At 51.4% G+C, this 23,041-nt stretch overlaps 2 protein-coding genes across 4 annotated transcripts in view; one reads left to right on the top strand and one right to left on the bottom strand.

Annotated features, from left to right (window-relative positions):
* Window positions 1-11,522, bottom strand: part of XRCC3 (X-ray repair cross complementing 3) — a 51,588-nt gene extending 40,066 nt beyond the window's left edge. Inside the window, exon 1 of one of the 2 annotated variants that reach the window (XM_069734507.1) lies at window positions 11,465-11,522. The gene's annotated coding sequence lies outside the window, so the exon portion shown is untranslated. The remainder of the gene's footprint in view (window positions 1-11,464) is intronic. The other variant, XM_069734516.1, reaches the window with a different exon arrangement.
* Window positions 11,523-11,885: 363 nt separating this feature from the next.
* ZFYVE21 (zinc finger FYVE-type containing 21) overlaps window positions 11,886-23,041 on the top strand; it is a 41,776-nt gene continuing 30,620 nt past the window's right edge. For both annotated transcript variants that reach the window (XM_069734484.1, XM_069734493.1), the window contains exon 1: window positions 11,886-12,075. In XM_069734484.1, coding sequence (XP_069590585.1) covers window positions 11,950-12,075 — 126 coding nt within the window. In that variant the 5' untranslated portion in view covers window positions 11,886-11,949. The remainder of the gene's footprint in view (window positions 12,076-23,041) is intronic.

The raw sequence follows: 23,041 nt of genomic DNA, 5'->3' as shown, positions 1-23,041 counted from the left end.
GGTCTAAAACAAGATTCTCGTGGAAAAAAATGAATTTTTTCAATATGACGACCTAATGTTATCAAACTCTGTGTCATACATGTGGGTTCAAATTGCTCAATATACCCCTGATTAAAATCTTTGAGGGGTGTAGTTTCCAAAATGGGGTCAGTTGTGGGGGGTTTCTGCTGTTAGGCACATCTACAAACCCAAAATGGCATCCGCTCTCACAATTAAGAGATTAAAAATTCAAACGGCGCTCCTTCCCTTCCAAGCTCCGCAGTGCTCCCAAACAGAGGTTTACCCCCACATACGGGGTATCGACATACTCAGGACAAATTGCACAACAACTTTTGGGGTCCAATTTGTCTTGCTACCCTTGGGAAAATAAAAAATTGGGGGTGAAAAGATCATTTTTGTGAAAAAAAAAATGATTTTTAATTTTTTTCGGCTCTACGTTATAAACTTGTGTGAAGCACTTGGGTGTTCAAAGTGTTGACCACACACCTAGATAAGTTCCTTAGGGGGTCTAGTTTCCAAAATGGTGTCACTTGTGGGGGGTTTCCACTGTTTAGGCACATCAGCGGCTCTCCAAACGCGACATGGTGTCCGATCTCAATTCCAGAGAATTCTATGTTGAAAAAGTCAAATGGCGCTCCTTCCCTTCTGAGCTCTACTGTGCACCCAAACAGAGGTTTACCCCCACATACGGGGTATCGACATACTCAGGACAAATTGCACAACAACTTTTGGGGTCCAATTTGTCTTGCTACCCTTGGGAAAATAAAAAATTGGGGGTGAAAAGATCATTTTTGTGAAAAAAAAATGATTTTTAATTTTTTCGGCTCTACGTTATAAACTTGTGTGAAGCACTTGGGTGTTCAAAGTGTTGACCACACACCTAGATAAGTTCCTTAGGGGGTCTAGTTTCCAAAATGGTGTCACTTGTGGGGGGTTTCCACTGTTTAGGCACATCAGCGGCTCTCCAAACGCGACATGGTGTCCGATCTCAATTCCAGAGAATTCTATGTTGAAAAAGTCAAATGGCGCTCCTTCCCTTCTGAGCTCTACTGTGCACCCAAACAGAGGTTTACCCCCACATACGGGGTATCGACATACTCAGGACAAATTGCACAACAACTTTTGGGGTCCAATTTGTCTTGCTACCCTTGGGAAAATAAAAAATTGGGGGTGAAAAGATCATTTTTGTGAAAAAAAAAATATTTTTAATTTTTTCGGCTCTTCGTTATAAACTTGTGTGAAGCACTTGGGTGTTCAAAGTGTTGACCACACACCTAGATAAGTTCCTTAGGGGGTCTAGTTTCCAAAATGGTGTCACTTGTGGGGGGTTTCCACTGTTTAGGCACATCAGCGGCTCTCCAAACGCAACATGGCGTCCCATCTCAATTCCATGGAATTCTATGTTGAAAAAGCCAAATGGCGCTCCTTCCCTTCTGAGCTCTACTGTGCACCCAAACAGTGGTTCCCTCCCACATATCGGGTATCGGCATTCTCCGGACAAATTGCACAACAAATTATGTGGTTCATTTTCTTTTTTTACACTTGTGAAAATAAAAAAAATTGGTTCTGAAGTAAAATGTTTGTGAAAAAAAGTAAAATGTTCATTTTTTCCTTCCACATTGCTTCAGTTCCTGTGCAGCAACTGAAGGGTTAATAAACTTCTTGAATGTGGTTTTGCGCACCTTGAGGGGTGCAGTTTTTAGAATGGTGTCAATTTTGGGCATTTTCTGCCACATAGACCCCTCAAACTGACTTCAAATGTGAGGTGGTCCCTAAAAAAATGGTTTTGTAAATTTTGCTGTAAAAATAAAAAATTGCTGGTCAAATTTTAACCCTTATAACTCCCTAATAAAAAAAAAATTTTATTCCAAAATTGTGCTGATGTAAAGTAGACATGTGGGAAATGTTATTTATTGACCATTTTGTGTGACATAGCCAGGGCCGCCATCAGGGCATTACAGCCGTGACTGGCGTCAGGGCCGCCATCAGGGCATTACAGCCGTGACTGGCGTAAGGGGCCCGGTGAGCAGAGGGGGCCCGCATCGGGCCCCCTCTTACCTGCTCACCGGGCCCCTACCGGCAGCCGCAGGCTGAACCGGGCCCTTAGCGGCGGCCGGCGCTGCAGCTGTACGCTATTGACATGCGGGCCCGCGCCCGCACGTCAATAGTTAACAGCCGCCAGCCGCAGCGTGCAGGTCGCCGGCGTCTGACGTCATTGTCAGTCGCCGGCGAGTGCACAGTGCAGCTGCGTGGAGAGAGGAGCGCGGCAGGTAAGTAGAACTTTTTTTTTTTTCTATTAAGAGCGGAGAGCGGCGATCGGGGGGGGGGGGGGGGGGGGGTTTGGGCAGAAGGCTGGACACAGAGGGGGCAGAAGGCCGCTGGACACAGAGGGGGCAGAAGGCCGCTGGACACAGAGGGGGCAGAAGGCCGCTGGACACAGGGGGGCAGAAGGCCGCTGGACACAGGGGGGCAGAAGGCAGCTGGACACAGGGGGGCAGAAGGCCGCTGGACACAGAGGGGGCAGAAGGCCGCTGGACACAGGGGGGCAGAAGGCAGCTGGACACAGGGGGGCAGAAGGCAGCTGGACACAGAGGGGGCAGAAGGCCGCTGGACACAGGGGGGCAGAAGGCAGCTGGACACAGGGGGGCAGAAGGCAGCTGGACACAGAGGGGGCAGAAGGCCGCTGGACACAGGGGGGCAGAAGGCCGCTGGACACAGGGGGGCAGAAGGCAGCTGGACACAGGGGGGCAGAAGGCCGCTGGACACAGAGGGGGCAGAAGGCCGCTGGACACAGGGGGGCAGAAGGCAGCTGGACACAGGGGGGCAGAAGGCAGCTGGACACAGAGGGGGCAGAAGGCAGCTGGACACGGGGGCAGAAGGCAGCTGGACACAGGGGGGCAGTAAAGCTGGACACAGGGGGGCAGAAGGCAGCTGGACACAGAGGGGGCAGAAGGCAGCTGGACACAGGGGGGCAGAAGGCAGCTGGACACAGAGGGGGCAGAAGGCAGCTGGACACAGGGGGGCAGAAGGCAGCTGGACACAGGGGGGCAGAAGGCAGCTGGACACAGGGGGGCAGAAGGCAGCTGGACACAGGGGGGCAGAAGGCAGCTGGACACAGAGGGGGCAGAAGGCAGCTGGACACAGGGGGGCAGTAAAGCTGGACACAGAGGGGGCAGAAGGCAGCTGGACACAGGGGGGCAGAAGGCAGCTGGACACAGAGGGGGCAGAAGGCAGCTGGACACGGGGGCAGAAGGCAGCTGGACACGGGGGCAGAAGGCAGCTGGACACAGGGGGGCAGTAAAGCTGGACACAGGGGGGCAGAAGGCAGCTGGACACAGAGGGGGCAGAAGGCAGCTGGACACAGGGGGGCAGAAGGCCGCTGGACACAGAGGGGGCAGAAGGCTGCTGGACACAGGGGGGCAGAAGGCAGCTGGACACAGGGGGGCAGAAGGCAGCTGGACACAGAGGGGGCAGAAGGCCGCTGGACACAGGGGGGCAGAAGGCAGCTGGACACAGGGGGGCAGAAGGCAGCTGGACACAGAGGGGGCAGAAGGCCGCTGGACACAGGGGGGCAGAAGGCCGCTGGACACAGGGGGGCAGAAGGCAGCTGGACACAGGGGGGCAGAAGGCCGCTGGACACAGAGGGGGCAGAAGGCCGCTGGACACAGGGGGGCAGAAGGCAGCTGGACACAGGGGGGCAGAAGGCAGCTGGACACAGAGGGGGCAGAAGGCAGCTGGACACGGGGGCAGAAGGCAGCTGGACACAGGGGGGCAGTAAAGCTGGACACAGGGGGGCAGAAGGCAGCTGGACACAGAGGGGGCAGAAGGCAGCTGGACACAGGGGGGCAGAAGGCAGCTGGACACAGAGGGGGCAGAAGGCAGCTGGACACAGGGGGGCAGAAGGCAGCTGGACACAGGGGGGCAGAAGGCAGCTGGACACAGGGGGGCAGAAGGCAGCTGGACACAGGGGGGCAGAAGGCAGCTGGACACAGAGGGGGCAGAAGGCAGCTGGACACAGGGGGGCAGTAAAGCTGGACACAGAGGGGGCAGAAGGCAGCTGGACACAGGGGGGCAGAAGGCAGCTGGACACAGAGGGGGCAGAAGGCAGCTGGACACGGGGGCAGAAGGCAGCTGGACACGGGGGCAGAAGGCAGCTGTACACAGGGGGGCAGTAAAGCTGGACACAGGGGGGCAGAAGGCAGCTGGACACAGAGGGGGCAGAAGGCAGCTGGACACAGGGGGGCAGAAGGCAGCTGGACACAGAGGGGGCAGAAGGCAGCTGGACACAGGGGGGCAGAAGGCAGCTGGACACAGATGGGGCAGAAGGCAGCTGGACACAGAGGGGGCAGAAGGCAGCTGGACACGGGGGCAGAAGGCAGCTGGACACAGGGGGGCAGTAAAGCTGGACACAGGGGGGCAGAAGGCAGCTGGACACAGAGGGGGCAGAAGGCAGCTGGACACAGGGGGGCAGAAGGCAGCTGGACACAGGGGGGCAGAAGGCCGCTGGACACAGAGGGGGCAGAAGGCCGCTGGACACGGGGGCAGTAAAGCTGGACACGGGGGGGGGGGGGGGGGCAGAAGGCCGCTGGACACAGAAGGGCAGTAAAGCTGGACACGGGGGGCAGAAGGCTGGACACGGGGGGCAGAAGGCTGGACACAGGGGGGCAGTAAAGCTGGACACAGGGGGGGCAGAAGGCTGGACACAGAGGGGGCAGTAAAGCTGGACACAGGGGGCAGTAAAGCTGGACACAGAGGAGGCAGTAAAGCTGGACACAGAGGGGGCAGTAAATCTGGACACAGAGGGGGCAGTAAATCTGGACACAGAGGGGGCAGTAAATCTGGACACAGAGGGGGCAGTAAATCTGGACACAGAGGGGGCAGTAAATCTGGACACAGAGGGGGCAGTAAATCTGGACACAGAGGGGGCAGTAAATCTGGACACAGAGGGGGCAGTAAATCTGGACACAGAGGGGGCAGTAAATCTGGACACAGAGGGGGCAGTAAATCTGGACACAGAGGGGGCAGTAAATCTGGACACAGAGGGGGCAGTAAATCTGGACACAGAGGGGGCAGTAAATCTGGACACAGAGGGGGCAGTAAATCTGGACACAGGGGGCAGTAAAGCTGGACACAGAGGGGGCAGTAAAGCTGGACACGGGGGGGGGCAGAAAGCTGGACACGGGGGGGCAGAAAGCTGGACACGGGGGGGGGCAGAAAGCTGGACACGGGGGGGGCAGAAAGCTGGACACAGGGGGGGGCAGAAAGCTGGACACAGGGGGGGGCAGAAAGCTGGACACGGGGGGGGGGCAGAAAGCTGGACAGGGGGGGCGGGGCAGAAAGCTGGACTCGGGGGGGGGGGGGGCAGAAAGCTGGACACATGGGGGGCAGAAAGCTGGACACATGGGGGGCAGAAAGCTGGACACATGGGGGGCAGAAAGCTGGACACGGGGCAGAGTGCTGGACAGAGATGGGGCAGAGTGCTGGACAGAGATGGGGCAGAGTGCTGGACAGAGATGGGGCAGAGTGCTGGACAGAGATGGGGCAGAGTGCTGGACAGAGATGGGGCAGAGTGCTGGACAGAGATGGGGCAGAGTGCTGGACAGAGATGGGGCAGAGTGCTGGGCAGAGTGCTGGACAGAGATGGGGCAGAGTGCTGGACAGAGATGGGGCAGAGTGCTGGACAGAGATGGGGCAGAGTGCTGGACAGAGATGGGGCAGAGTGCTGGACAGAGATGGTGCAGGATTGGAAACAGATGGGGCAGGATGGATACGATGGAGACAGATGGGGCAGGATGGGGAGATCATATGGGGTAGAATGGATACTCATGAGGGCAGGATGAGAGAACATATGGCTGGAGCCTGAAATGAGACACACGGTGGCCAGGATGGCGAATATTACCATAGGGGCTAATTAAGGGATATTATTATTGCAGTGATGTATTTATTTTATTTTTTGAGTATACTGTTTTAAATGGGGGGGGCGGTCCTGTTACTGTGTAGAGTGATACTATGTTGCCTTCTTCATGTGGTGTAATGTAGAAGTTGGGAAAATTAAGTAATGTGTTCTACAAGCGGAACTCGAGATAACTGTTTTATTTCCTGCAGAGACGAGTCCTGGCTGGATAAAGTGATGGCGGTCTGTGCTGGATGAAAGATGAAGGACTTCACCTAGAGACGTCACTGGTGAGTCAGTGTTACCTATACACTTACACTATACACTGTATACTATATACAGAGGTCCTGTGTACAATGTCACCAGTGATCACTGTATTATCTATACATTATATACAGAGCTCCTGTGTGTAATGTCACCAGTGATCACTGTATTACCTGTACACAGACACTGCTTACTAATTACAGATCTCCTGTGCATAATGGCACTGATGGTGATAGTATTGTGGGTTTTTTTTTGTATTACTGATCAGTATTGTAGTATTCAGTCATTGTTGGTAATATATGGTCTGGTCATGATGTGGAGGTAATATGTGGTCTGGTCATGGTGTAGCGGTATTTGTTCCTTGTATTTTATATTATTCGATCACTGTGGTGGTAATATGTCATCTGGTCATAGTGTTGTGGTATTTGTTCCTTGTATGTAGTATTATAGGTCATTTTAAAAATTGAAAAATAAATAAAAATATACCTAAATTGTATTGCATATTTTAACAAATATTTAGTAGGTTACAGTAGAGTAGGGCCCGGCCAAAAGTGTCTACCTTGTTGTGGTGGCGGCTTAAAAAATCTTTTGGCCAAAACAAAAGCTGCCGGCTATATGTGTGATCTGGTGATGGGAACTGTCAATGTGTGATAGGTGAGAAGTGGAGATATTCCAAGAGAGAGTGGTGGGACTGTGGACAGTTCGTGGGGTGGAGCCTGGAGGCGGGGCTGGGGTGGAGCCTGGGCGGAGTTTCAAGGGGGCCCCGAAAATTTTGCCAGTATGGGGCCCCGAAATTTCTAGTGGCAGCCCTGACTGGCGTAAGGGGCCCGGTGAGCAGAGGGGGCCCGCATCGGGCCCCCTCTTACCTGCTCACCGGGCCCCTACCGGCAGCCGCAGGCTGAACCGGGCCCTTAGCGGCGGCCGGCGCTGCAGCTGTACGCTATTGACATGCGGGCCCGCGCCCGCACGTCAATAGTTAACAGCCGCCAGCCGCAGCGTGCAGGTCGCCGGCGTCTGACGTCATTGTCAGTCGCCGGCGAGTGCACAGTGCAGCTGCGTGGAGAGAGGAGCGCGGCAGGTAAGTAGAACTTTTTTTTTTTTCTATTAAGAGCGGAGAGCGGCGATCGGGGGGGGGGGGGGTTTGGGCAGAAGGCTGGACACAGAGGGGGCAGAAGGCCGCTGGACACAGAGGGGGCAGAAGGCCGCTGGACACAGGGGGGCAGAAGGCCGCTGGACACAGGGGGGCAGAAGGCAGCTGGACACAGGGGGGCAGAAGGCCGCTGGACACAGAGGGGGCAGAAGGCCGCTGGACACAGGGGGGCAGAAGGCAGCTGGACACAGGGGGGCAGAAGGCAGCTGGACACAGAGGGGGCAGAAGGCCGCTGGACACAGGGGGGCAGAAGGCAGCTGGACACAGGGGGGCAGAAGGCAGCTGGACACAGAGGGGGCAGAAGGCCGCTGGACACAGGGGGGCAGAAGGCCGCTGGACACAGGGGGGCAGAAGGCAGCTGGACACAGGGGGGCAGAAGGCCGCTGGACACAGAGGGGGCAGAAGGCAGCTGGACACAGGGGGGCAGAAGGCAGCTGGACACAGAGGGGGCAGAAGGCAGCTGGACACGGGGGCAGAAGGCAGCTGGACACAGGGGGGCAGTAAAGCTGGACACAGGGGGGCAGAAGGCAGCTGGACACAGAGGGGGCAGAAGGCAGCTGGACACAGGGGGGCAGAAGGCAGCTGGACACAGGGGGGGCAGAAGGCAGCTGGACACAGGGGGGCAGAAGGCAGCTGGACACAGGGGGGCAGAAGGCAGCTGGACACAGGGGGGCAGAAGGCAGCTGGACACAGGGGGGCAGAAGGCAGCTGGACACAGAGGGGGCAGAAGGCAGCTGGACACAGGGGGGCAGTAAAGCTGGACACAGAGGGGGCAGAAGGCAGCTGGACACAGGGGGGCAGAAGGCAGCTGGACACAGAGGGGGCAGAAGGCAGCTGGACACGGGGGCAGAAGGCAGCTGGACACGGGGGCAGAAGGCAGCTGGACACGGGGGCAGAAGGCAGCTGGACACAGGGGGGCAGAAGGCAGCTGGACACAGAGGGGGCAGAAGGCAGCTGGACACAGGGGGGCAGAAGGCAGCTGGACACAGAGGGGGCAGAAGGCAGCTGGACACAGGGGGGCAGAAGGCAGCTGGACACAGATGGGGCAGAAGGCAGCTGGACACAGAGGGGGCAGAAGGCAGCTGGACACGGGGGCAGAAGGCAGCTGGACACAGGGGGGCAGTAAAGCTGGACACAGGGGGGCAGAAGGCAGCTGGACACAGAGGGGGCAGAAGGCAGCTGGACACAGGGGGGCAGAAGGCAGCTGGACACAGAGGGGGCAGAAGGCAGCTGGACACAGGGGGGCAGAAGGCCACTGGACACAGAGGGGGCAGAAGGCCGCTGGACACGGGGGCAGTAAAGCTGGACACGGGGGGGGGGGGGGGGGCAGAAGGCCGCTGGACACAGAAGGGCAGTAAAGCTGGACACGGGGGGGCAGAAGGCTGGACACGGGGGGCAGAAGGCTGGACACAGGGGTGCAGTAAAGCTGGACACAGGGGGGGCAGAAGGCTGGACACAGAGGGGGCAGTAAAGCTGGACACAGGGGGCAGTAAAGCTGGACACAGAGGGGGCAGTAAAGCTGGACACAGAGGGGGCAGTAAATCTGGACACAGAGGGGGCAGTAAATCTGGACACAGAGGGGGCAGTAAATCTGGACACAGAGGGGGCAGTAAATCTGGACACAGAGGGGGCAGTAAATCTGGACACAGAGGGGGCAGTAAATCTGGACACAGAGGGGGCAGTAAATCTGGACACAGAGGGGGCAGTAAATCTGGACACAGAGAGGGCAGTAAATCTGGACACAGAGGGGGCAGTAAATCTGGACACAGAGGGGGCAGTAAATCTGGACACAGAGGGGGCAGTAAATCTGGACACAGGGGGCAGTAAAGCTGGACACAGAGGGGGCAGTAAAGCTGGACACGGGGGGGGGGCAGAAAGCTGGACACGGGGGGGCAGAAAGCTGGACACGGGGGGGGGCAGAAAGCTGGACACGGGGGGGGCAGAAAGCTGGACACGGGGGGGGGCAGAAAGCTGGACACAGGGGGGGGCAGAAAGCTGGACACGGGGGGGGCAGAAAGCTGGACAGGGGGGGGCGGGGCAGAAAGCTGGACTCGGGGGGGGGGGCAGAAAGCTGGACACATGGGGGGCAGAAAGCTGGACACATGGGGGGCAGAAAGCTGGACACGGGGCAGAGTGCTGGACAGAGATGGGGCAGAGTGCTGGACAGAGATGGGGCAGAGTGCTGGACAGAGATGGGGCAGAGTGCTGGACAGAGATGGGGCAGAGTGCTGGACAGAGATGGGGCAGAGTGCTGGACAGAGATGGGGCAGAGTGCTGGACAGAGATGGGGCAGAGTGCTGGGCAGAGTGCTGGACAGAGATGGGGCAGAGTGCTGGACAGAGATGGGGCAGAGTGCTGGACAGAGATGGGGCAGAGTGCTGGACAGAGATGGGGCAGAGTGCTGGACAGAGATGGGGCAGAGTGCTGGACAGAGATGGTGCAGGATTGGAAACAGATGGGGCAGGATGGATACGATGGAGACAGATGGGGCAGGATGGGGAGATCATATGGGGTAGAATGGATACTCATGAGGGCAGGATGAGAGAACATATGGCTGGAGCCTGAAATGAGACACACGGTGGCCAGGATGGCGAATATTACCATAGGGGCTAATTAAGGGATATTATTATTGCAGTGATGTATTTATTTTATTTTTTGAGTATACTGTTTTAAATGGGGGGGGGGGGGGCGGTCCTGTTACTGTGTAGAGTGATACTATGTTGCCTTCTTCATGTGGTGTAATGTAGAAGTTGGGAAAATTAAGTAATGTGTTCTACAAGCGGAACTCGAGATAACTGTTTTATTTCCTGCAGAGACGAGTCCTGGCTGGATAAAGTGATGGCGGTCTGTGCTGGATGAAAGATGAAGGACTTCACCTAGAGACGTCACTGGTGAGTCAGTGTTACCTATACACTTACACTATACACTGTATACTATATACAGAGGTCCTGTGTACAATGTCACCAGTGATCACTGTATTATCTATACATTATATACAGAGCTCCTGTGTGTAATGTCACCAGTGATCACTGTATTACCTGTACACAGACACTGCTTACTAATTACAGATCTCCTGTGCATAATGGCACTGATGGTGATAGTATTGTGGTTTTTTTTTGTATTACTGATCAGTATTGTAGTATTCAGTCATTGTTGGTAATATATGGTCTGGTCATGATGTGGAGGTAATATGTGGTCTGGTCATGGTGTAGCGGTATTTGTTCCTTGTATTTTATATTATTCGATCACTGTGGTGGTAATATGTCATCTGGTCATAGTGTTGTGGTATTTGTTCCTTGTATGTAGTATTATAGGTCATTTTAAAAATTGAAAAATAAATAAAAATATACCTAAATTGTATTGCATATTTTAACAAATATTTACTAGGTTACAGCAGAGTAGGGCCCGGCCAAAAGTGTCTACCTTGTTGTGGTGGCGGCTTAAAAAATCTTTTGGCCAAAACAAAAGCTGCCTGCTATATGTGTGATCTGGTGATGGGAACTGTCAATGTGTGATAGGTGAGAAGTGGAGATTTTCCAAGAGAGAGCGGTGGGACTGTGGACAGTTCGTGGGGTGGAGCCTGGAGGCGGGGCTGGGGTGGAGCCTGGGCGGAGTTTCAAGGGGGCCCCGAAAATTTTGCCAGTATGGGGCCCCGAAATTTCTAGTGGCAGCCCTGGACATAGCTCTTTGATGTAAGGGAATAAAAATTCAAATTTTGAAAATTGCTAAATTTTCAAAATTTTTGCCATATTTCCGTTTTTTTAATAAATAATCGCAAGTAATATCGAAGAAATGTTACCACTAACATGAAGTACAATGTGTCACGAAAAAACAATCTCAGAATCAGCGGGATCCGTTGAAGCGTTCCAGAGTTATAACTTCATAAAGTGACAGTGGTCAGAATTGCAAAAATCGGCTTGGTCATTAAGTACCAAATTGGCTCTGTCACTAAGGGGTTAAAAATATTACAACACAAAAAGAAAAACAAACAAAAGGAAGTTGTGATGAACAAGGACCAATCACATAACAAAAACAAATCGCATGATCCAATCAGGATCCAGATTTCATTTCTCAGTGCAGTTTACAAAGTTAAAAGAAGTGATTTCATTGGTTGATAAGGCCCCTGTCCTACTCACGAACATCAGAATGTACCATACCTTACCAAGCAAAGGGAGGACGCCGCTTGGGCAAATGGCGGGACTTGCCCACCAATGGCGGAACAGACAAACAAAGTTATCTCTCCAATCACAGAACAATGGCTCGTCACGTGATTAAACCGCACCCCACAGTATTCGCTATCGCATTGGCTGCAATTATTATTTTTTTTCTGTCAACCAATCTCACGTGATACATTACCTTGTATCCAATTGGTCTCAATAGGTTGTCAACTGAAATCCTGTGATTGGTCCTTTTAGTTAACCAATTTAATGCCGGTCAGCCAATATACGTTTATGAATAGACAGAGTTTGGTCCACCGCTTAAGGTATGGTAAAGAGTTAATGTCTTGCAAGCCTGTTTTACAGCCAATGAGAGAGCACGTAGAAGTGTCTGTACTGCTCTCATTGGTCGCCTGAGATTTGTCAGTCATGGAGGAACTGGGAACCGATTGGCTGCGGGGCTCCGGTGGTGTCAGGGAGTAAAGATGTCCACCGACCGAGATGGGAAGAAGCTGGTCCGCTCCCCCAGCGGGCTCCGCATGCTCCCCGAGAACCGGGCGCTCGGCAGTCCTTTCTGCCTGGAGGAACCACAGTGGATACCGGATAAAGAGGTGACTGCGGTCGTTTCCAGTGCATTGGGTGCGAGCGCGGCTGTCAGAGGCCACACGGCTCGGTCACTGCTGTCATGTAGCGCGGGGCTTGGGGCGCTCCTCACAGTGCAAGCTATGCGGTGGAGCGACAGGCCACAGAATGCACTGGAAGTGGTTGTCGAGGCATGCTGGGGCTTGTAGTACCACAGTCTTGCATGAATGTATTACACACTGTACTACCCTGTGGGGCCGCCGCCTACGGCTCTGGGTGGAAGGGGGCTTGTGGGGTCACCGGGGTAGGATTTGAGGGGTTGCTGCGCATGCCTGGGGAAAGGGGAGTTTGAGGGGTCGTGTATGGTCCTGGGGGGCTTGTCCTTGTACATCGGGGGGTTTGTGGGGTCACTGCGTACAGTCGGGGGAAGGGCTTGTGGGGCTGCTGCACTCAGCCCTGCGGGGGCTTGACCCTGTACAGTACAGACCAAAAGTTTGGACACCTCATTTAAAGATTTTTCTGTATTTTCATGACTATGAAAATTGTACAGTCACACTGAAGGCCTCAAAACTATGAATTAACACATGGAATTATATACTTAACAAAAAAATGTGAAATAACTGAAAATATGTCTTATATTCTAGGTTCTTCAAAGTAGCCATCTTTTGCTTTGACGACTGCTTTGCACACTCTTGGCATTCTCTTGACAATCTTCAAGAGGTAGTCACTGGGAATGGTCTTCTAACAATCTTGAAGGAGTTCCCAGAGATGCTTAGCACTTGTTGGCCCTTTTGCCTTCACTCTGCGGTCCAGCTCACCCCATACCATCTCAATTGGGTTCAGGTCTGGTGACTGTGGAGGCCAGGTCATCTGGTGTAGCACCCCATCACTCTCCTTCTTAATCAAATAGCCCTTACACAGCCTGGAGGTGGATGGTCCAACTAAACGCAAACCGGATGGAATAGCATGCTGCTGCAAGATGCTGTGGTAGCCATGCTGGTTCAGTATGCCTTCAATTTTGAATAAATCCCCAACAGTGTCACCAGAAAAGCACCCCCACACCATCACACCTCCTCCATGCTTCACGGCGGGAACCAGGCATGTAGAGTCCATCCGTTCACCTTTTCTGCGTCTCACAAAGACACGGTGGTTGGAACCAAAGATCTCAAATTTGGACTCATCAGACCAAAGCACAGATTTCCACTGGTCTAATGTCCATTCCTTGTGTTCTTTAGCCCAAACAAGTCTCTTCTGCTTGTTGCCTGTCCTTAGCAGTGGTTTCCTAGCAGCTGTTTTACCATGAAGGCCTGCTACACAAAGTCTCCTCTTAACAGTTGTTGTAGAGATGTGTTTGCTGCTAGAACTCTGTGTGGCATTGACCTGGTCTCTAATCTGAGCTGCTGTTAACCTGCGATTTCTGAGGCTGGTGACTTGGATAAACTTTTCCTCAGAAGCAGAGGTGACTCTTGGTCTTCCTTTCTTGGGGCGGTCCTCATGTGAGCCAGTTTCTTTGTAGCACTTGATGGTTTTTGCCACTGCACTTGGGGACACTTTCAAAGTTTTCCCAATTTTTCAGACTGACAGACCTTCATTTCTTAAAGTAATGATGGCCACTCGTTTTTCTTTACTTGCTGCTTTTTTCTTGCCATAATACAAATTCTAACAGTCTATTCAGTAGGACTATCAGCTGTGTATCCACCAGACTTCTGCTCAACACAACTGATGGTCCCAACCCCATTTATAAGGCAAGAAATCCCACTTATTAAACCTGACAGGGCACACCTGTGAAGTGAAAACCATTCCCGGTGACTACCTCTTGAAGCTCATCAAGAGAATGTCAAGAGTGTGCAATGCAGTCATCAAAGCAAAAGGTGACTACTTTGAAGAACCTAGAATATGACATGATTTCAGTTGTTTCACACTCTTTTGTTAAGTATATAATTCCACATGTGTTAATTCATAGTTTTGATGCCTTCAGTGTGAATTTACAATTCTCATAGTCATGAAAATACAGAAAAAACTTTTAGGGTATGTGCACATGTTCAGGAATTTTCGCGTTTTTTCACGATAAAAACGCATACATATGCATCCTATCGTTTAGAATGCATTCCGCATTTTTTGTGCACATGATGTGTTTTTTTCCGCAAAAAAAACGCATTGCGGAAAAATTAATCATCATGTTCATTATTTGTGCGGAATTTATGTGGATTTCCCATTATATTATGGCATTTGTAGTGTCCAGGAAAAAAAAAACATAAAATCCGTGAAAAAACGCATGCAGAATTCCTGCGGAAAACCTCAGGTTTATCTCAAAAAAATTCTGCATGCATTCCGGACGTGTGCACATACCCTAAATGAGAAGGTGTGTCCAAACTTTTGGTCTGAACTGTATATACAAAGGGGCTTGTGGGGCTGCCGTGCACTGTCTGTGGGGCATGTCCTTTTACAGCTGGGGGCCTTGTCCTTGTACATCTTGTGGGGCTGCCGCTCACAGCCGGGGGCCTTATCCTTGTACAGCCTGGGGGCTTGTGGGGATGTAGCTCGCAGCTGTGGGGGCTTATCCTTGTGGGGCCGCTGTACATGGTCTGGTGAGCTTTTCCTTGTGGGAACAGTTGGGGGGGGGGCGCTTGTCCTTGTGGGAACAGTTGTTGGTGGGGGGGGCTTGTCTTTGTGGGAACAGTTGTTGGTGGGGGGGGGGGCTTGTCTTTGTGGGAACAGTTGTTGGTGGGGGGGGGCTTGGCTTTGTGGGAACAGTTGTTGGTGGGGGGGGGCTTGGCTTTGTGGGAACAGTTGTTGGTGGGGGGGGGGCTTGGCTTTGTGGGAACAGTTGGGGGGGCGCTTGTCCTTGTGGGAACAGTTGTTGGGGCGCTTGTCCTTGTGGGAACAGTTGTTGGTGGGGGGGCTTGTCTTTGTGGGAACAGTTGTTGGTGGGGGGGGCTTGGCTTTGTGGGAACAGTTGTTGGTGGGGGGGCTTGTCTTTGTGGGAACAGTTGTTGGGGTGGGGGGCTTGTCTTTGTGGGAACAGTTGTTGGGGTGGGGGGGGCTTGTCTTTGTGGGAACAGTTGTTGGGGTGGGGGGGGCTTGTCTTTGTGGGAACAGTTGTTGGGGTGGGGGGGGGCTTGTCTTTGTGGGAACAGTTGTTGGGGTGGGGGGGGGCTTGTCTTTGTGGGAACAGTTGTTGGGGCGGGGGGGCTTGTCTTTGTGTGAACAGTTGTTGGGGTGGGGGGGGCTTGTCTTTGTGGGAACAGTTGTTGGGGTGGGGGGGGCTTGTCTTTGTGGGAACAGTTGTTGGGGTGGGGGGGCTTGTCTTTGTGGGAACAGTTGTTGGGGTGGGGGGGGCTTGTCTTTGTGGGAACAGTTGTTGGGGTGGGGGGGCTTGTCTTTGTGGGAACAGTTGTTGGGGAGGGGGGGCTTGTCTTTGTGGGAACAGTTGTTGGTGGGGGGGGGGGGGCTTGTCCTTATGCAGCCCAGGGCTTGTGGGGCGCTCCTGGTATATCAGTAGTGATTTGTACTTGCCAAAACTTTCCCAAGAAAGGACCAGTAGGACACAAAAAAAATCCCTGGTGCATCGGTGGTCTGCTTGACCCCTGGTTTCTGAATAACTTGACGTTTCTTCCAATGTGACCTGTGCACGTGGTCTTGTCCAAGTGTCAGCTGCAGATACCTCTGCTCTTTCTGACAACATTACCCTTTGTGTCCTTTCCAGCTGGATGCCCATCACTGCATACAAGCTCCCAAAATGTTGGTTGGGAAGTTGTCTGTTTTGGCAGTTCCTTACTCATTCAACCCATTATGGGCTTTGTCTAGATGTTGTTTAAAGGGGTTGTTTGGTTACCTCAGATATGTGACGTCATTGGCACGGCTCACCCCCGAATGTCTGTGTGAGGCATTGCTGGCGCTTAAACCTATTGTCTCATGAAGATGGTCATGTACCAAGGAGTTGTTAGGACTTTCTAGTAAACACATTCCCAAATATTTTCTCTGAAACTTTACATCAGACTTTTTTTTGGGAAATCTATGTCTATATAACCCTCAGGAGTTGGACAGCGAAAATAATCCACCAACTGAGCACAGACGACCTGGCTCTGGATCGTTGCTGCATCTATTGATGTCCGTATGCAGTATGTGACCTGGCTGATAGGAAGACCCATCCTATTGATAGGTCCTGAATGTTGAAGTTCTGGAAAGACCGTTACAATTTTTCTAAATTGTCACCCCTCTTCTAGTGATCTTCCCCTACTAGTCACAGCACAGCCTCCTTGGCTAGGCAGCCCCTCAGTGAATACACAGAGCCCTTCATCACCAGCTCTCTTGCCTTTCACCGGGTTATTTGGCTTGTAAAGCAGGTGGAGAGCAGGGCACACATGGCAGTGTAATTGTGGCTGATTTATTGCTGGGTTTCTGCAGAGCGTTTCCTGGTGTTGACGTTGACAAGTTGTGCTGTGTACGTCTGTACCTACGATGACCTATTATCTTTATCATGGTGTCAGGCCTCCAAAAGCCTCACCTTGAGGCCATAGTTTTCTCTCCATCATGGCTCAGGAATATGGAGCCATTATATCTCACCACTACAAGCATATGGAACCTAAATGGACTTCAACATGCCTTTCATACAGAGCTACTATGAAAATGGTGGCCTCCTCCATCAGGTCCCATAGGTCCAGCGTCTATATGTGCACCACCCAATGAGGGCCATACCTCTTACAAGGAAATTGCTTGTCCTTCGAGTGAAAATCCCTGAGAGTATGAAGTAATGTTTTCTTGAGCCACCCAAAAAGTTTAGATTCAACAGATTTCTGGCCGACTGGTAACCTTAAGGGTATGTGCACACGTCCGGATTTTTAGCGTTTTTTTTGCGGAATTTCGCTATAAAAATGCTATAAATCCGCTAAAAAAACGCTAACATTATGCATCCTATCTTTTAGAATGCATTCCGCATTTTTTTGTGCATGTTAGCGTTTTTTTCCGCAAAAAAAACGCATTCCGCAAAAAGAACGGACATGCTCATTCTTTTTGCGGATTCCATAGCAAAATTGACATTCAGGAAAAAAAAAAAAACGCAAAAAATCCGCAAAAAACGCGCAAATTCCGCGAGAAATCCGGGCGAAAAAAAACGCGAATTTCTGGCAGAATTCTCAGGATTTTGTCAGGAAAAAATCTTGACGTGTGCACATACCCTAAGATTGGTGTAGATTTTTACCAAAAATTGACTCAAGCTTAGCAAGAATTTTAATAAATGCAAAAGAGACGAAAGTGAAGTTGGACAACCTCCTAATTATTAACCAGAGAATCCCATTAGGGTAATAAAACTTCTAAGAGATCATTTATTACAGCTGTCGGAAGTCACTGCATATAAGAGGAGGAGAGTTTACTCCGCAGCTCCTGAATATGGTGGGCCCTTCTCTGCTCCCAGCGCGTGTGTGTGTGTGTGTGTGTGTGTGGACCCTTCTCTGCGCCCAGTGTGTGTGTGTGTGGGGGGCCCTTCTCTGCGCCCAGTGTGTGTGTGGGGGGGCCCTTCTCTGCGCCCAGTGTGTGTGTGGGGGGGCCCTTCTCTGCGCCCAGTGTGTGTGTGTGGCCCTTCTCTGCGCCCAGTGTGTGTGTGTGGCCCTTCTCTGCGCCCAGTGTGTGTGTGTGTGTGTGTGGCCCTTCTCTGCGCCCAGTGTGTGTGTGGGGGGCCCTTCTCTGCGCCCAGTGTGTGTGTGGGGGGCCCTTCTCTGCGCCCAGTGTGTGTGTGGGGGGCCCTTCTCTGCGCCCAGTGTGTGTGTGGGGGGGCCCTTCTCTGCGCCCAGTGTGTGTGTGGGGGGGCCCTTCTCTGCGCCCAGTGTGTGTGTGTGGCCCTTCTCTGCGCCCAGTGTGTGTGTGGGGGGGCCCTTCTCTGCGCCCAGTGTGTGTGGGGGGCCCTTCTCTGCGCCCAGTGTGTGTGTGTGGGGGGCCCTTCTCTGCGCCCAGTGTGTAAGTCCTTTGCCACAATTTACATAGAATGTGGGAAGATAAGGCTAACGATTGTGGAGGTTCATGGGCTTGTTTGGAAAGGAATAGAAGTCACTGGAGCATTTCGTCGTCTTCCAGGCTGGCTTACTTTACCACACAATAGAGGGACTGTCGGCCGGACCCCCGCTTGCCCAGGAGTCGCCAGCGTGACGTGTATTTTCAGGCTGTGGTGTGTCACACATGTTTGGGAGGGTTGGGTCTGGGTTTATGGTCTGTTCTGTGCTCTGTAAAGTTCTTATACTGCCTGAGAGTCATAAACGGCCATGTATAATCCTCGGCCGCTAGAGTTTTATGAGTCTGGGTAATACACCTGTCACCCATATTACTGACAAGGTGTGGTGATTGTAAAAACTACACATTTGCAGTGAAATCGATGGTTTCAAAATTAAGGGTCTATTCTCATGGAATGGAAGTGATGTAGAAAATTTTGATGGAAAGGGTAAGGGTCCTGCCCATATCATTTCCACATTGGGAAGTGAGTGGTCCTGATGACGTCGCAACTGCAGGCATGAGCTATTGAGTGGCGATGGACCGTTTCTTTAAGCACCCATTAGTGCTGTGAGACAGGAGTGTGCTGGGCTAGTGACGGAGCCAAATTTTTGAAATCTGACCACTGTCACTTTATGTGGTAATAACTCTTGAACACTTCAACAAATCCTAGTGATTTTGAGATTGTTTTTTTCGAGACACATTATACTTTATGATAATGGTAAATTTAGGTCAATGTTTTGTATTTATTTATAAAAAATATCAGAAATTTGAGAAAAATGTTACAAAATTTGCAATTTTGAAACTTTGAATGACTATCCCTACAATCTAAATAGTCATACCATAGCAAAACATTAATAAATAACATTTCCTTTAAGTCGGCTTTAAATCGGCACCATTTGTAAAATGTTCTTTTATTTTATGTTCTTTTATTTTGTTAGCATTTTAGGAGGTTCACAAATGTGAATTTTTTTTTTTCAATGAAATTTACAAAATGTATATTTTTTTTTTTTTAGCGACCTATCCATGTTTGAAGTGATTTTAGGGGTCCTATATATTGGAAACGCCCCAAAGTTATACGATTTTAAAAACAGCACCCCGTGACATATTTAAAACTGCTGTCAGGTAGTTTATTAACCTTTCAGGTAATTTCAGGAATTAATGCAAAGTGACATGATAGGAATGAAAATGTGTATTTTTACCACCTAAATGCCTCTAACTTCTGAACAGGTTACTACAGCCGTCAGACTCTAAGGCCGCTATATGGCCATGAAATGCCATCGCAAACATCAGGACCACACAATCATGATTTGAGGGTACCAATTGGGATAAAGAGGAAGCCCACACACTCTGTTAACCATTTATACGATGTAGACACTATTGACAGTAACTTCTAAGGGGTTAAACAGATTTGGACGGTGCAAACAGTGATCGTGGCTGATGCAGCAAGTTGTCAGCTATAGTGTACAGCCGACAGCTGCTGGATTGTTACCTGTATGGCGAAGCTATTCTCTTATATCTCAGGTCAGTTAAAAGGCGTATTGAGCCATTAAGGGGTTAAACCATCACCCTCATCTTTGCAGGAAGGTGAGGCTTGTGGGAACTGGGCATGATTACTTTTCCATAAGCACCCCTTCCCCATTCCCAGCATCACTTCAGCCCAGTCACAGACGAATCCCTGAAGACAGAATTGTTATTAATAAGAATATTATTTGTAATGAACTTTGCTTTTATTGTGTGTGCTTCTTTAAAGAAGCTGAATATTGCCCCCGCCCCCCCCCCCCCAAGACCCCCTCTACTTTTTATTAATCATGTTATTGTGTAGCCTGTAACCCTCCTGGCTCCTCGCAGGTTACAATTCTGCCCTTGGCCTCTCCCCGGGGACAGGCAAGGCCTGTTTGGAGCAGCCAGCCTCCATTCCTGCTGTCGTCTGCACTTCTCCGCACTCAGTATTGTACTCGCTTGGGGAAATACTCCCCAAAAAAGTTTACATCACGGGTGATGGGCGGCAATGGTCACCAATGGGATGAGGGTGGTGATAGGGACAATTCTCAGACGTGAAGCCCCGTACACTGCATTAGTCCCTTTATAGGGAGCAAATCCTGGCACAGATCCCCCTGCACACAAGAGAACATTGTTGTCACAGATCCTGCAGTAGTATCCTCCTTCTTCAACTCTCGCTTCCTAAAACTCAATGTAGACAAAACCAAACTCATCATCTTTCCCCCATCTCGCATATCCTCCCTACCCGATCTATCTATTATGGGAAACTGCATCACACTCTCTCCTGCACCTGAAATCCGCTGCCTCAGGGTAAGGCCAGAGTCACACTACAGCGAAATACGGCCGAGTCTCGCTGGTTAAAAACAAGCTCTGGCACCGGCACTCCGGAGCGTGCGTCTCCATGTATTGCTATGCGGCCGCATGCTCCGCTCTGGAGTGCCAGAGCTTGGTTTTAACCAGCAAGACTCTGCCGTATCTCGCTGTGTGTGATCCCGGCCTAACTCTCGACTCTGCCCTGTCCTTCAAACCGCACGTCCAAACTGGTGCCACCTCCTGTTGCCTCCATCTCAAAAATATTGCCAGAATCCGTCCCTTCCTCAGCCCACAATCTACTAAAACTCTTGTGCATGCCCTCATCATCTCCCGCCTCAATTACTGCAACACCCTCCTCTATGGCCTCCCCGCTAACTCTCTTGCACCACTCCAGTCTGTCCTCAACTCTGCTGCCCGGCTAATCCACCTCTCTCCTAGTCCCCTGTTTCTCCCCTCTGCAAATCCCTCCACTGGCTCCCAATTCCCCAACAAATCCAGTACACAACACTACCAACACTGATCTACAAAGCCATCCACAACCTGTTAATCCTTATATCTCTGAACTAATCTCCCAATATCTTCCCTCACATAATCTTCGATCCTCCCAAGACCTCCTACTCTGCTCCACACTTATTTGTTCCTCACACAACCACCTCCTAAGATTTCTCCCGAATATCCCCCATCCTCTTGAATTCCACACCTGAACACATCCGATTATCCACCACCCTCGGATCCTTCAGATGGAACCTGAAAACCCATCTCTTCGGGAAAGCCTACAGGCTGCAATAACCATTCTGCCGCGTCGCCACCACCAGGGCTGCTGCCGCGTCGCCACCACCAGGGCTGCTGCCGCGTCGCCACCACCAGGGCTGCTGCCGCGTCGCCACCACCAGGGCTGCTGCCGCGTCGCCACCACCAGGGCTGCTGCCGCGTCGCCACCACCAGGGCTGCTGCCGCGTCGCCACCACCAGGGCTGCTGCCGCGTCGCCACCACCAGGGCTGCTGCCGCGTCGCCACCACCAGGGCTGCTGCCGCGTCGCCACCACCAGGGCTGCTGCCGCGTCGCCACCACCAGGGCTGCTGCCGCGTCGCCACCACCAGGGCTGCTGCCGCGTCGCCACCACCAGGGCTGCTGCCGCCCCGACCTCCTGTCTCCCCTCAGGGTCCTCTCCCCTCTGTACCAGTCTGTCATTGTACATTTGTTTACTGTTAACGATATCTATAACCCTGTACGTAACCCCTTTCTCATGTACAGCACCATGTAAATACACTGTGTGCAGAATTATTAGGCAAGTTGTATTTTAGAGGATTATTTTTATTATTGATCAACAACTATGTTCTCAATCAACCCAAAAGACTCATAAATTTCAAAGCTTAATATTTTTGGAACTTAGAGTGGTGTTTTTTTTTTTTTAGATTAGGCTATCTTAGGAGGATATCTGTTTATGCAGGTAACTATTACTGTGCAGAATTATTAGGCAACTTAATAAAAACAAATATATTCCCATCTCACTTGTTTATTTTCACCAGGTAAGCCAATATAACTGCACAAAATTTAGAAATAAACATTTCTGACATTCAAAAACAAAACCCCCAAAAATGAGTGACCAATATAGCCACCTTTCTTTATGATGACACTCGGCAGCCTTCCATCCATAGATTCTGTCAGTTGCTTGATCTGTTTACGATCAACATTGCGTGCAGCAGCCACCACAGCCTCCCAGACACTGTTCCGAGAGGTGGACTGTTTTCCCTCCCTGTAGATCTCACATTTTATGAGGGACCACAGGTTCTCTATGGGGTTCAGAGCAGGTGAACAAGGGGGCCATGTCATTATTTTTTTCTTCTTTGAGACCTTTACTGGCCAGCCACGCTGTGGAGTAGTCGGACGCAAGTGATGGAGCATTGTCCTGCATGAAAATCATGTTTTTCTTGAACGATACCGACTTCTTCCTGTACCACTGCTTGAAGAAGTTGTCTTCCAGAAACTGGCAGTAGGTCTGGGAGTTAAGCTTCACTCAATCCTCAACCCGAAAAGGTCCCACAAGTTCATCTTTGATGATACCAGCCCATACCAGTACCCCACCTCCACCTTGCTGGCATCTGAGTCGGAGTGGAGCTCTCTGCCCTTTACTGATCCAGCCTCTGGCCCATCCATCTGGCCCATCAAGTGTCACTGTCATTTCATCAATCCATAAAACCTTTGAAAAGTCAGTCTTAAGATATTTCTTGGCCCAATCTTGACGTTTTATCTTGTGTCTTGTTCAAAGGTGGTCGTTTTTCAGCCTTCCTTACCTTGGCCATGTCCCTGAGTATCGCACACTTTGTGCTTTTTGTTACTCCAGTAACGTTGCAGCTCTGAAATATGGCACAACTGGTGGCAAATGGCATCTTGGCAGCTTCACGCTTGATTTTCCTCAATTCATGGGCAGTTATTTTGCGCCTTTTTTGCCCAACACGCTTCTTGCGACCCTGTTGGCTATTTGCCATGAAACGCTTGATTGTTCGGTGATCACGCTTCAAAAGTTTGGCAATTTCAAGACCGCTGCATCTCTCTGCAAGACCTCTCACAATTTTGGACTTTTCAGAACCTGTCAAATCTCTCTTCTGACCCATTTTGCCAAAGGAAAGGAAGTTGCCTAATAATTAAGCACATCTTTTATAGGGTTTTGATGTCATTAGACAACACCCTCCTCATTA

Source organism: Ranitomeya imitator, chromosome 1 (genome assembly GCF_032444005.1).
Source record: "Ranitomeya imitator isolate aRanImi1 chromosome 1, aRanImi1.pri, whole genome shotgun sequence".
NCBI classification, from domain to species: domain Eukaryota; kingdom Metazoa; phylum Chordata; class Amphibia; order Anura; family Dendrobatidae; genus Ranitomeya; species Ranitomeya imitator.
This window is presented reverse-complemented; position numbering and strand designations above follow the sequence as displayed.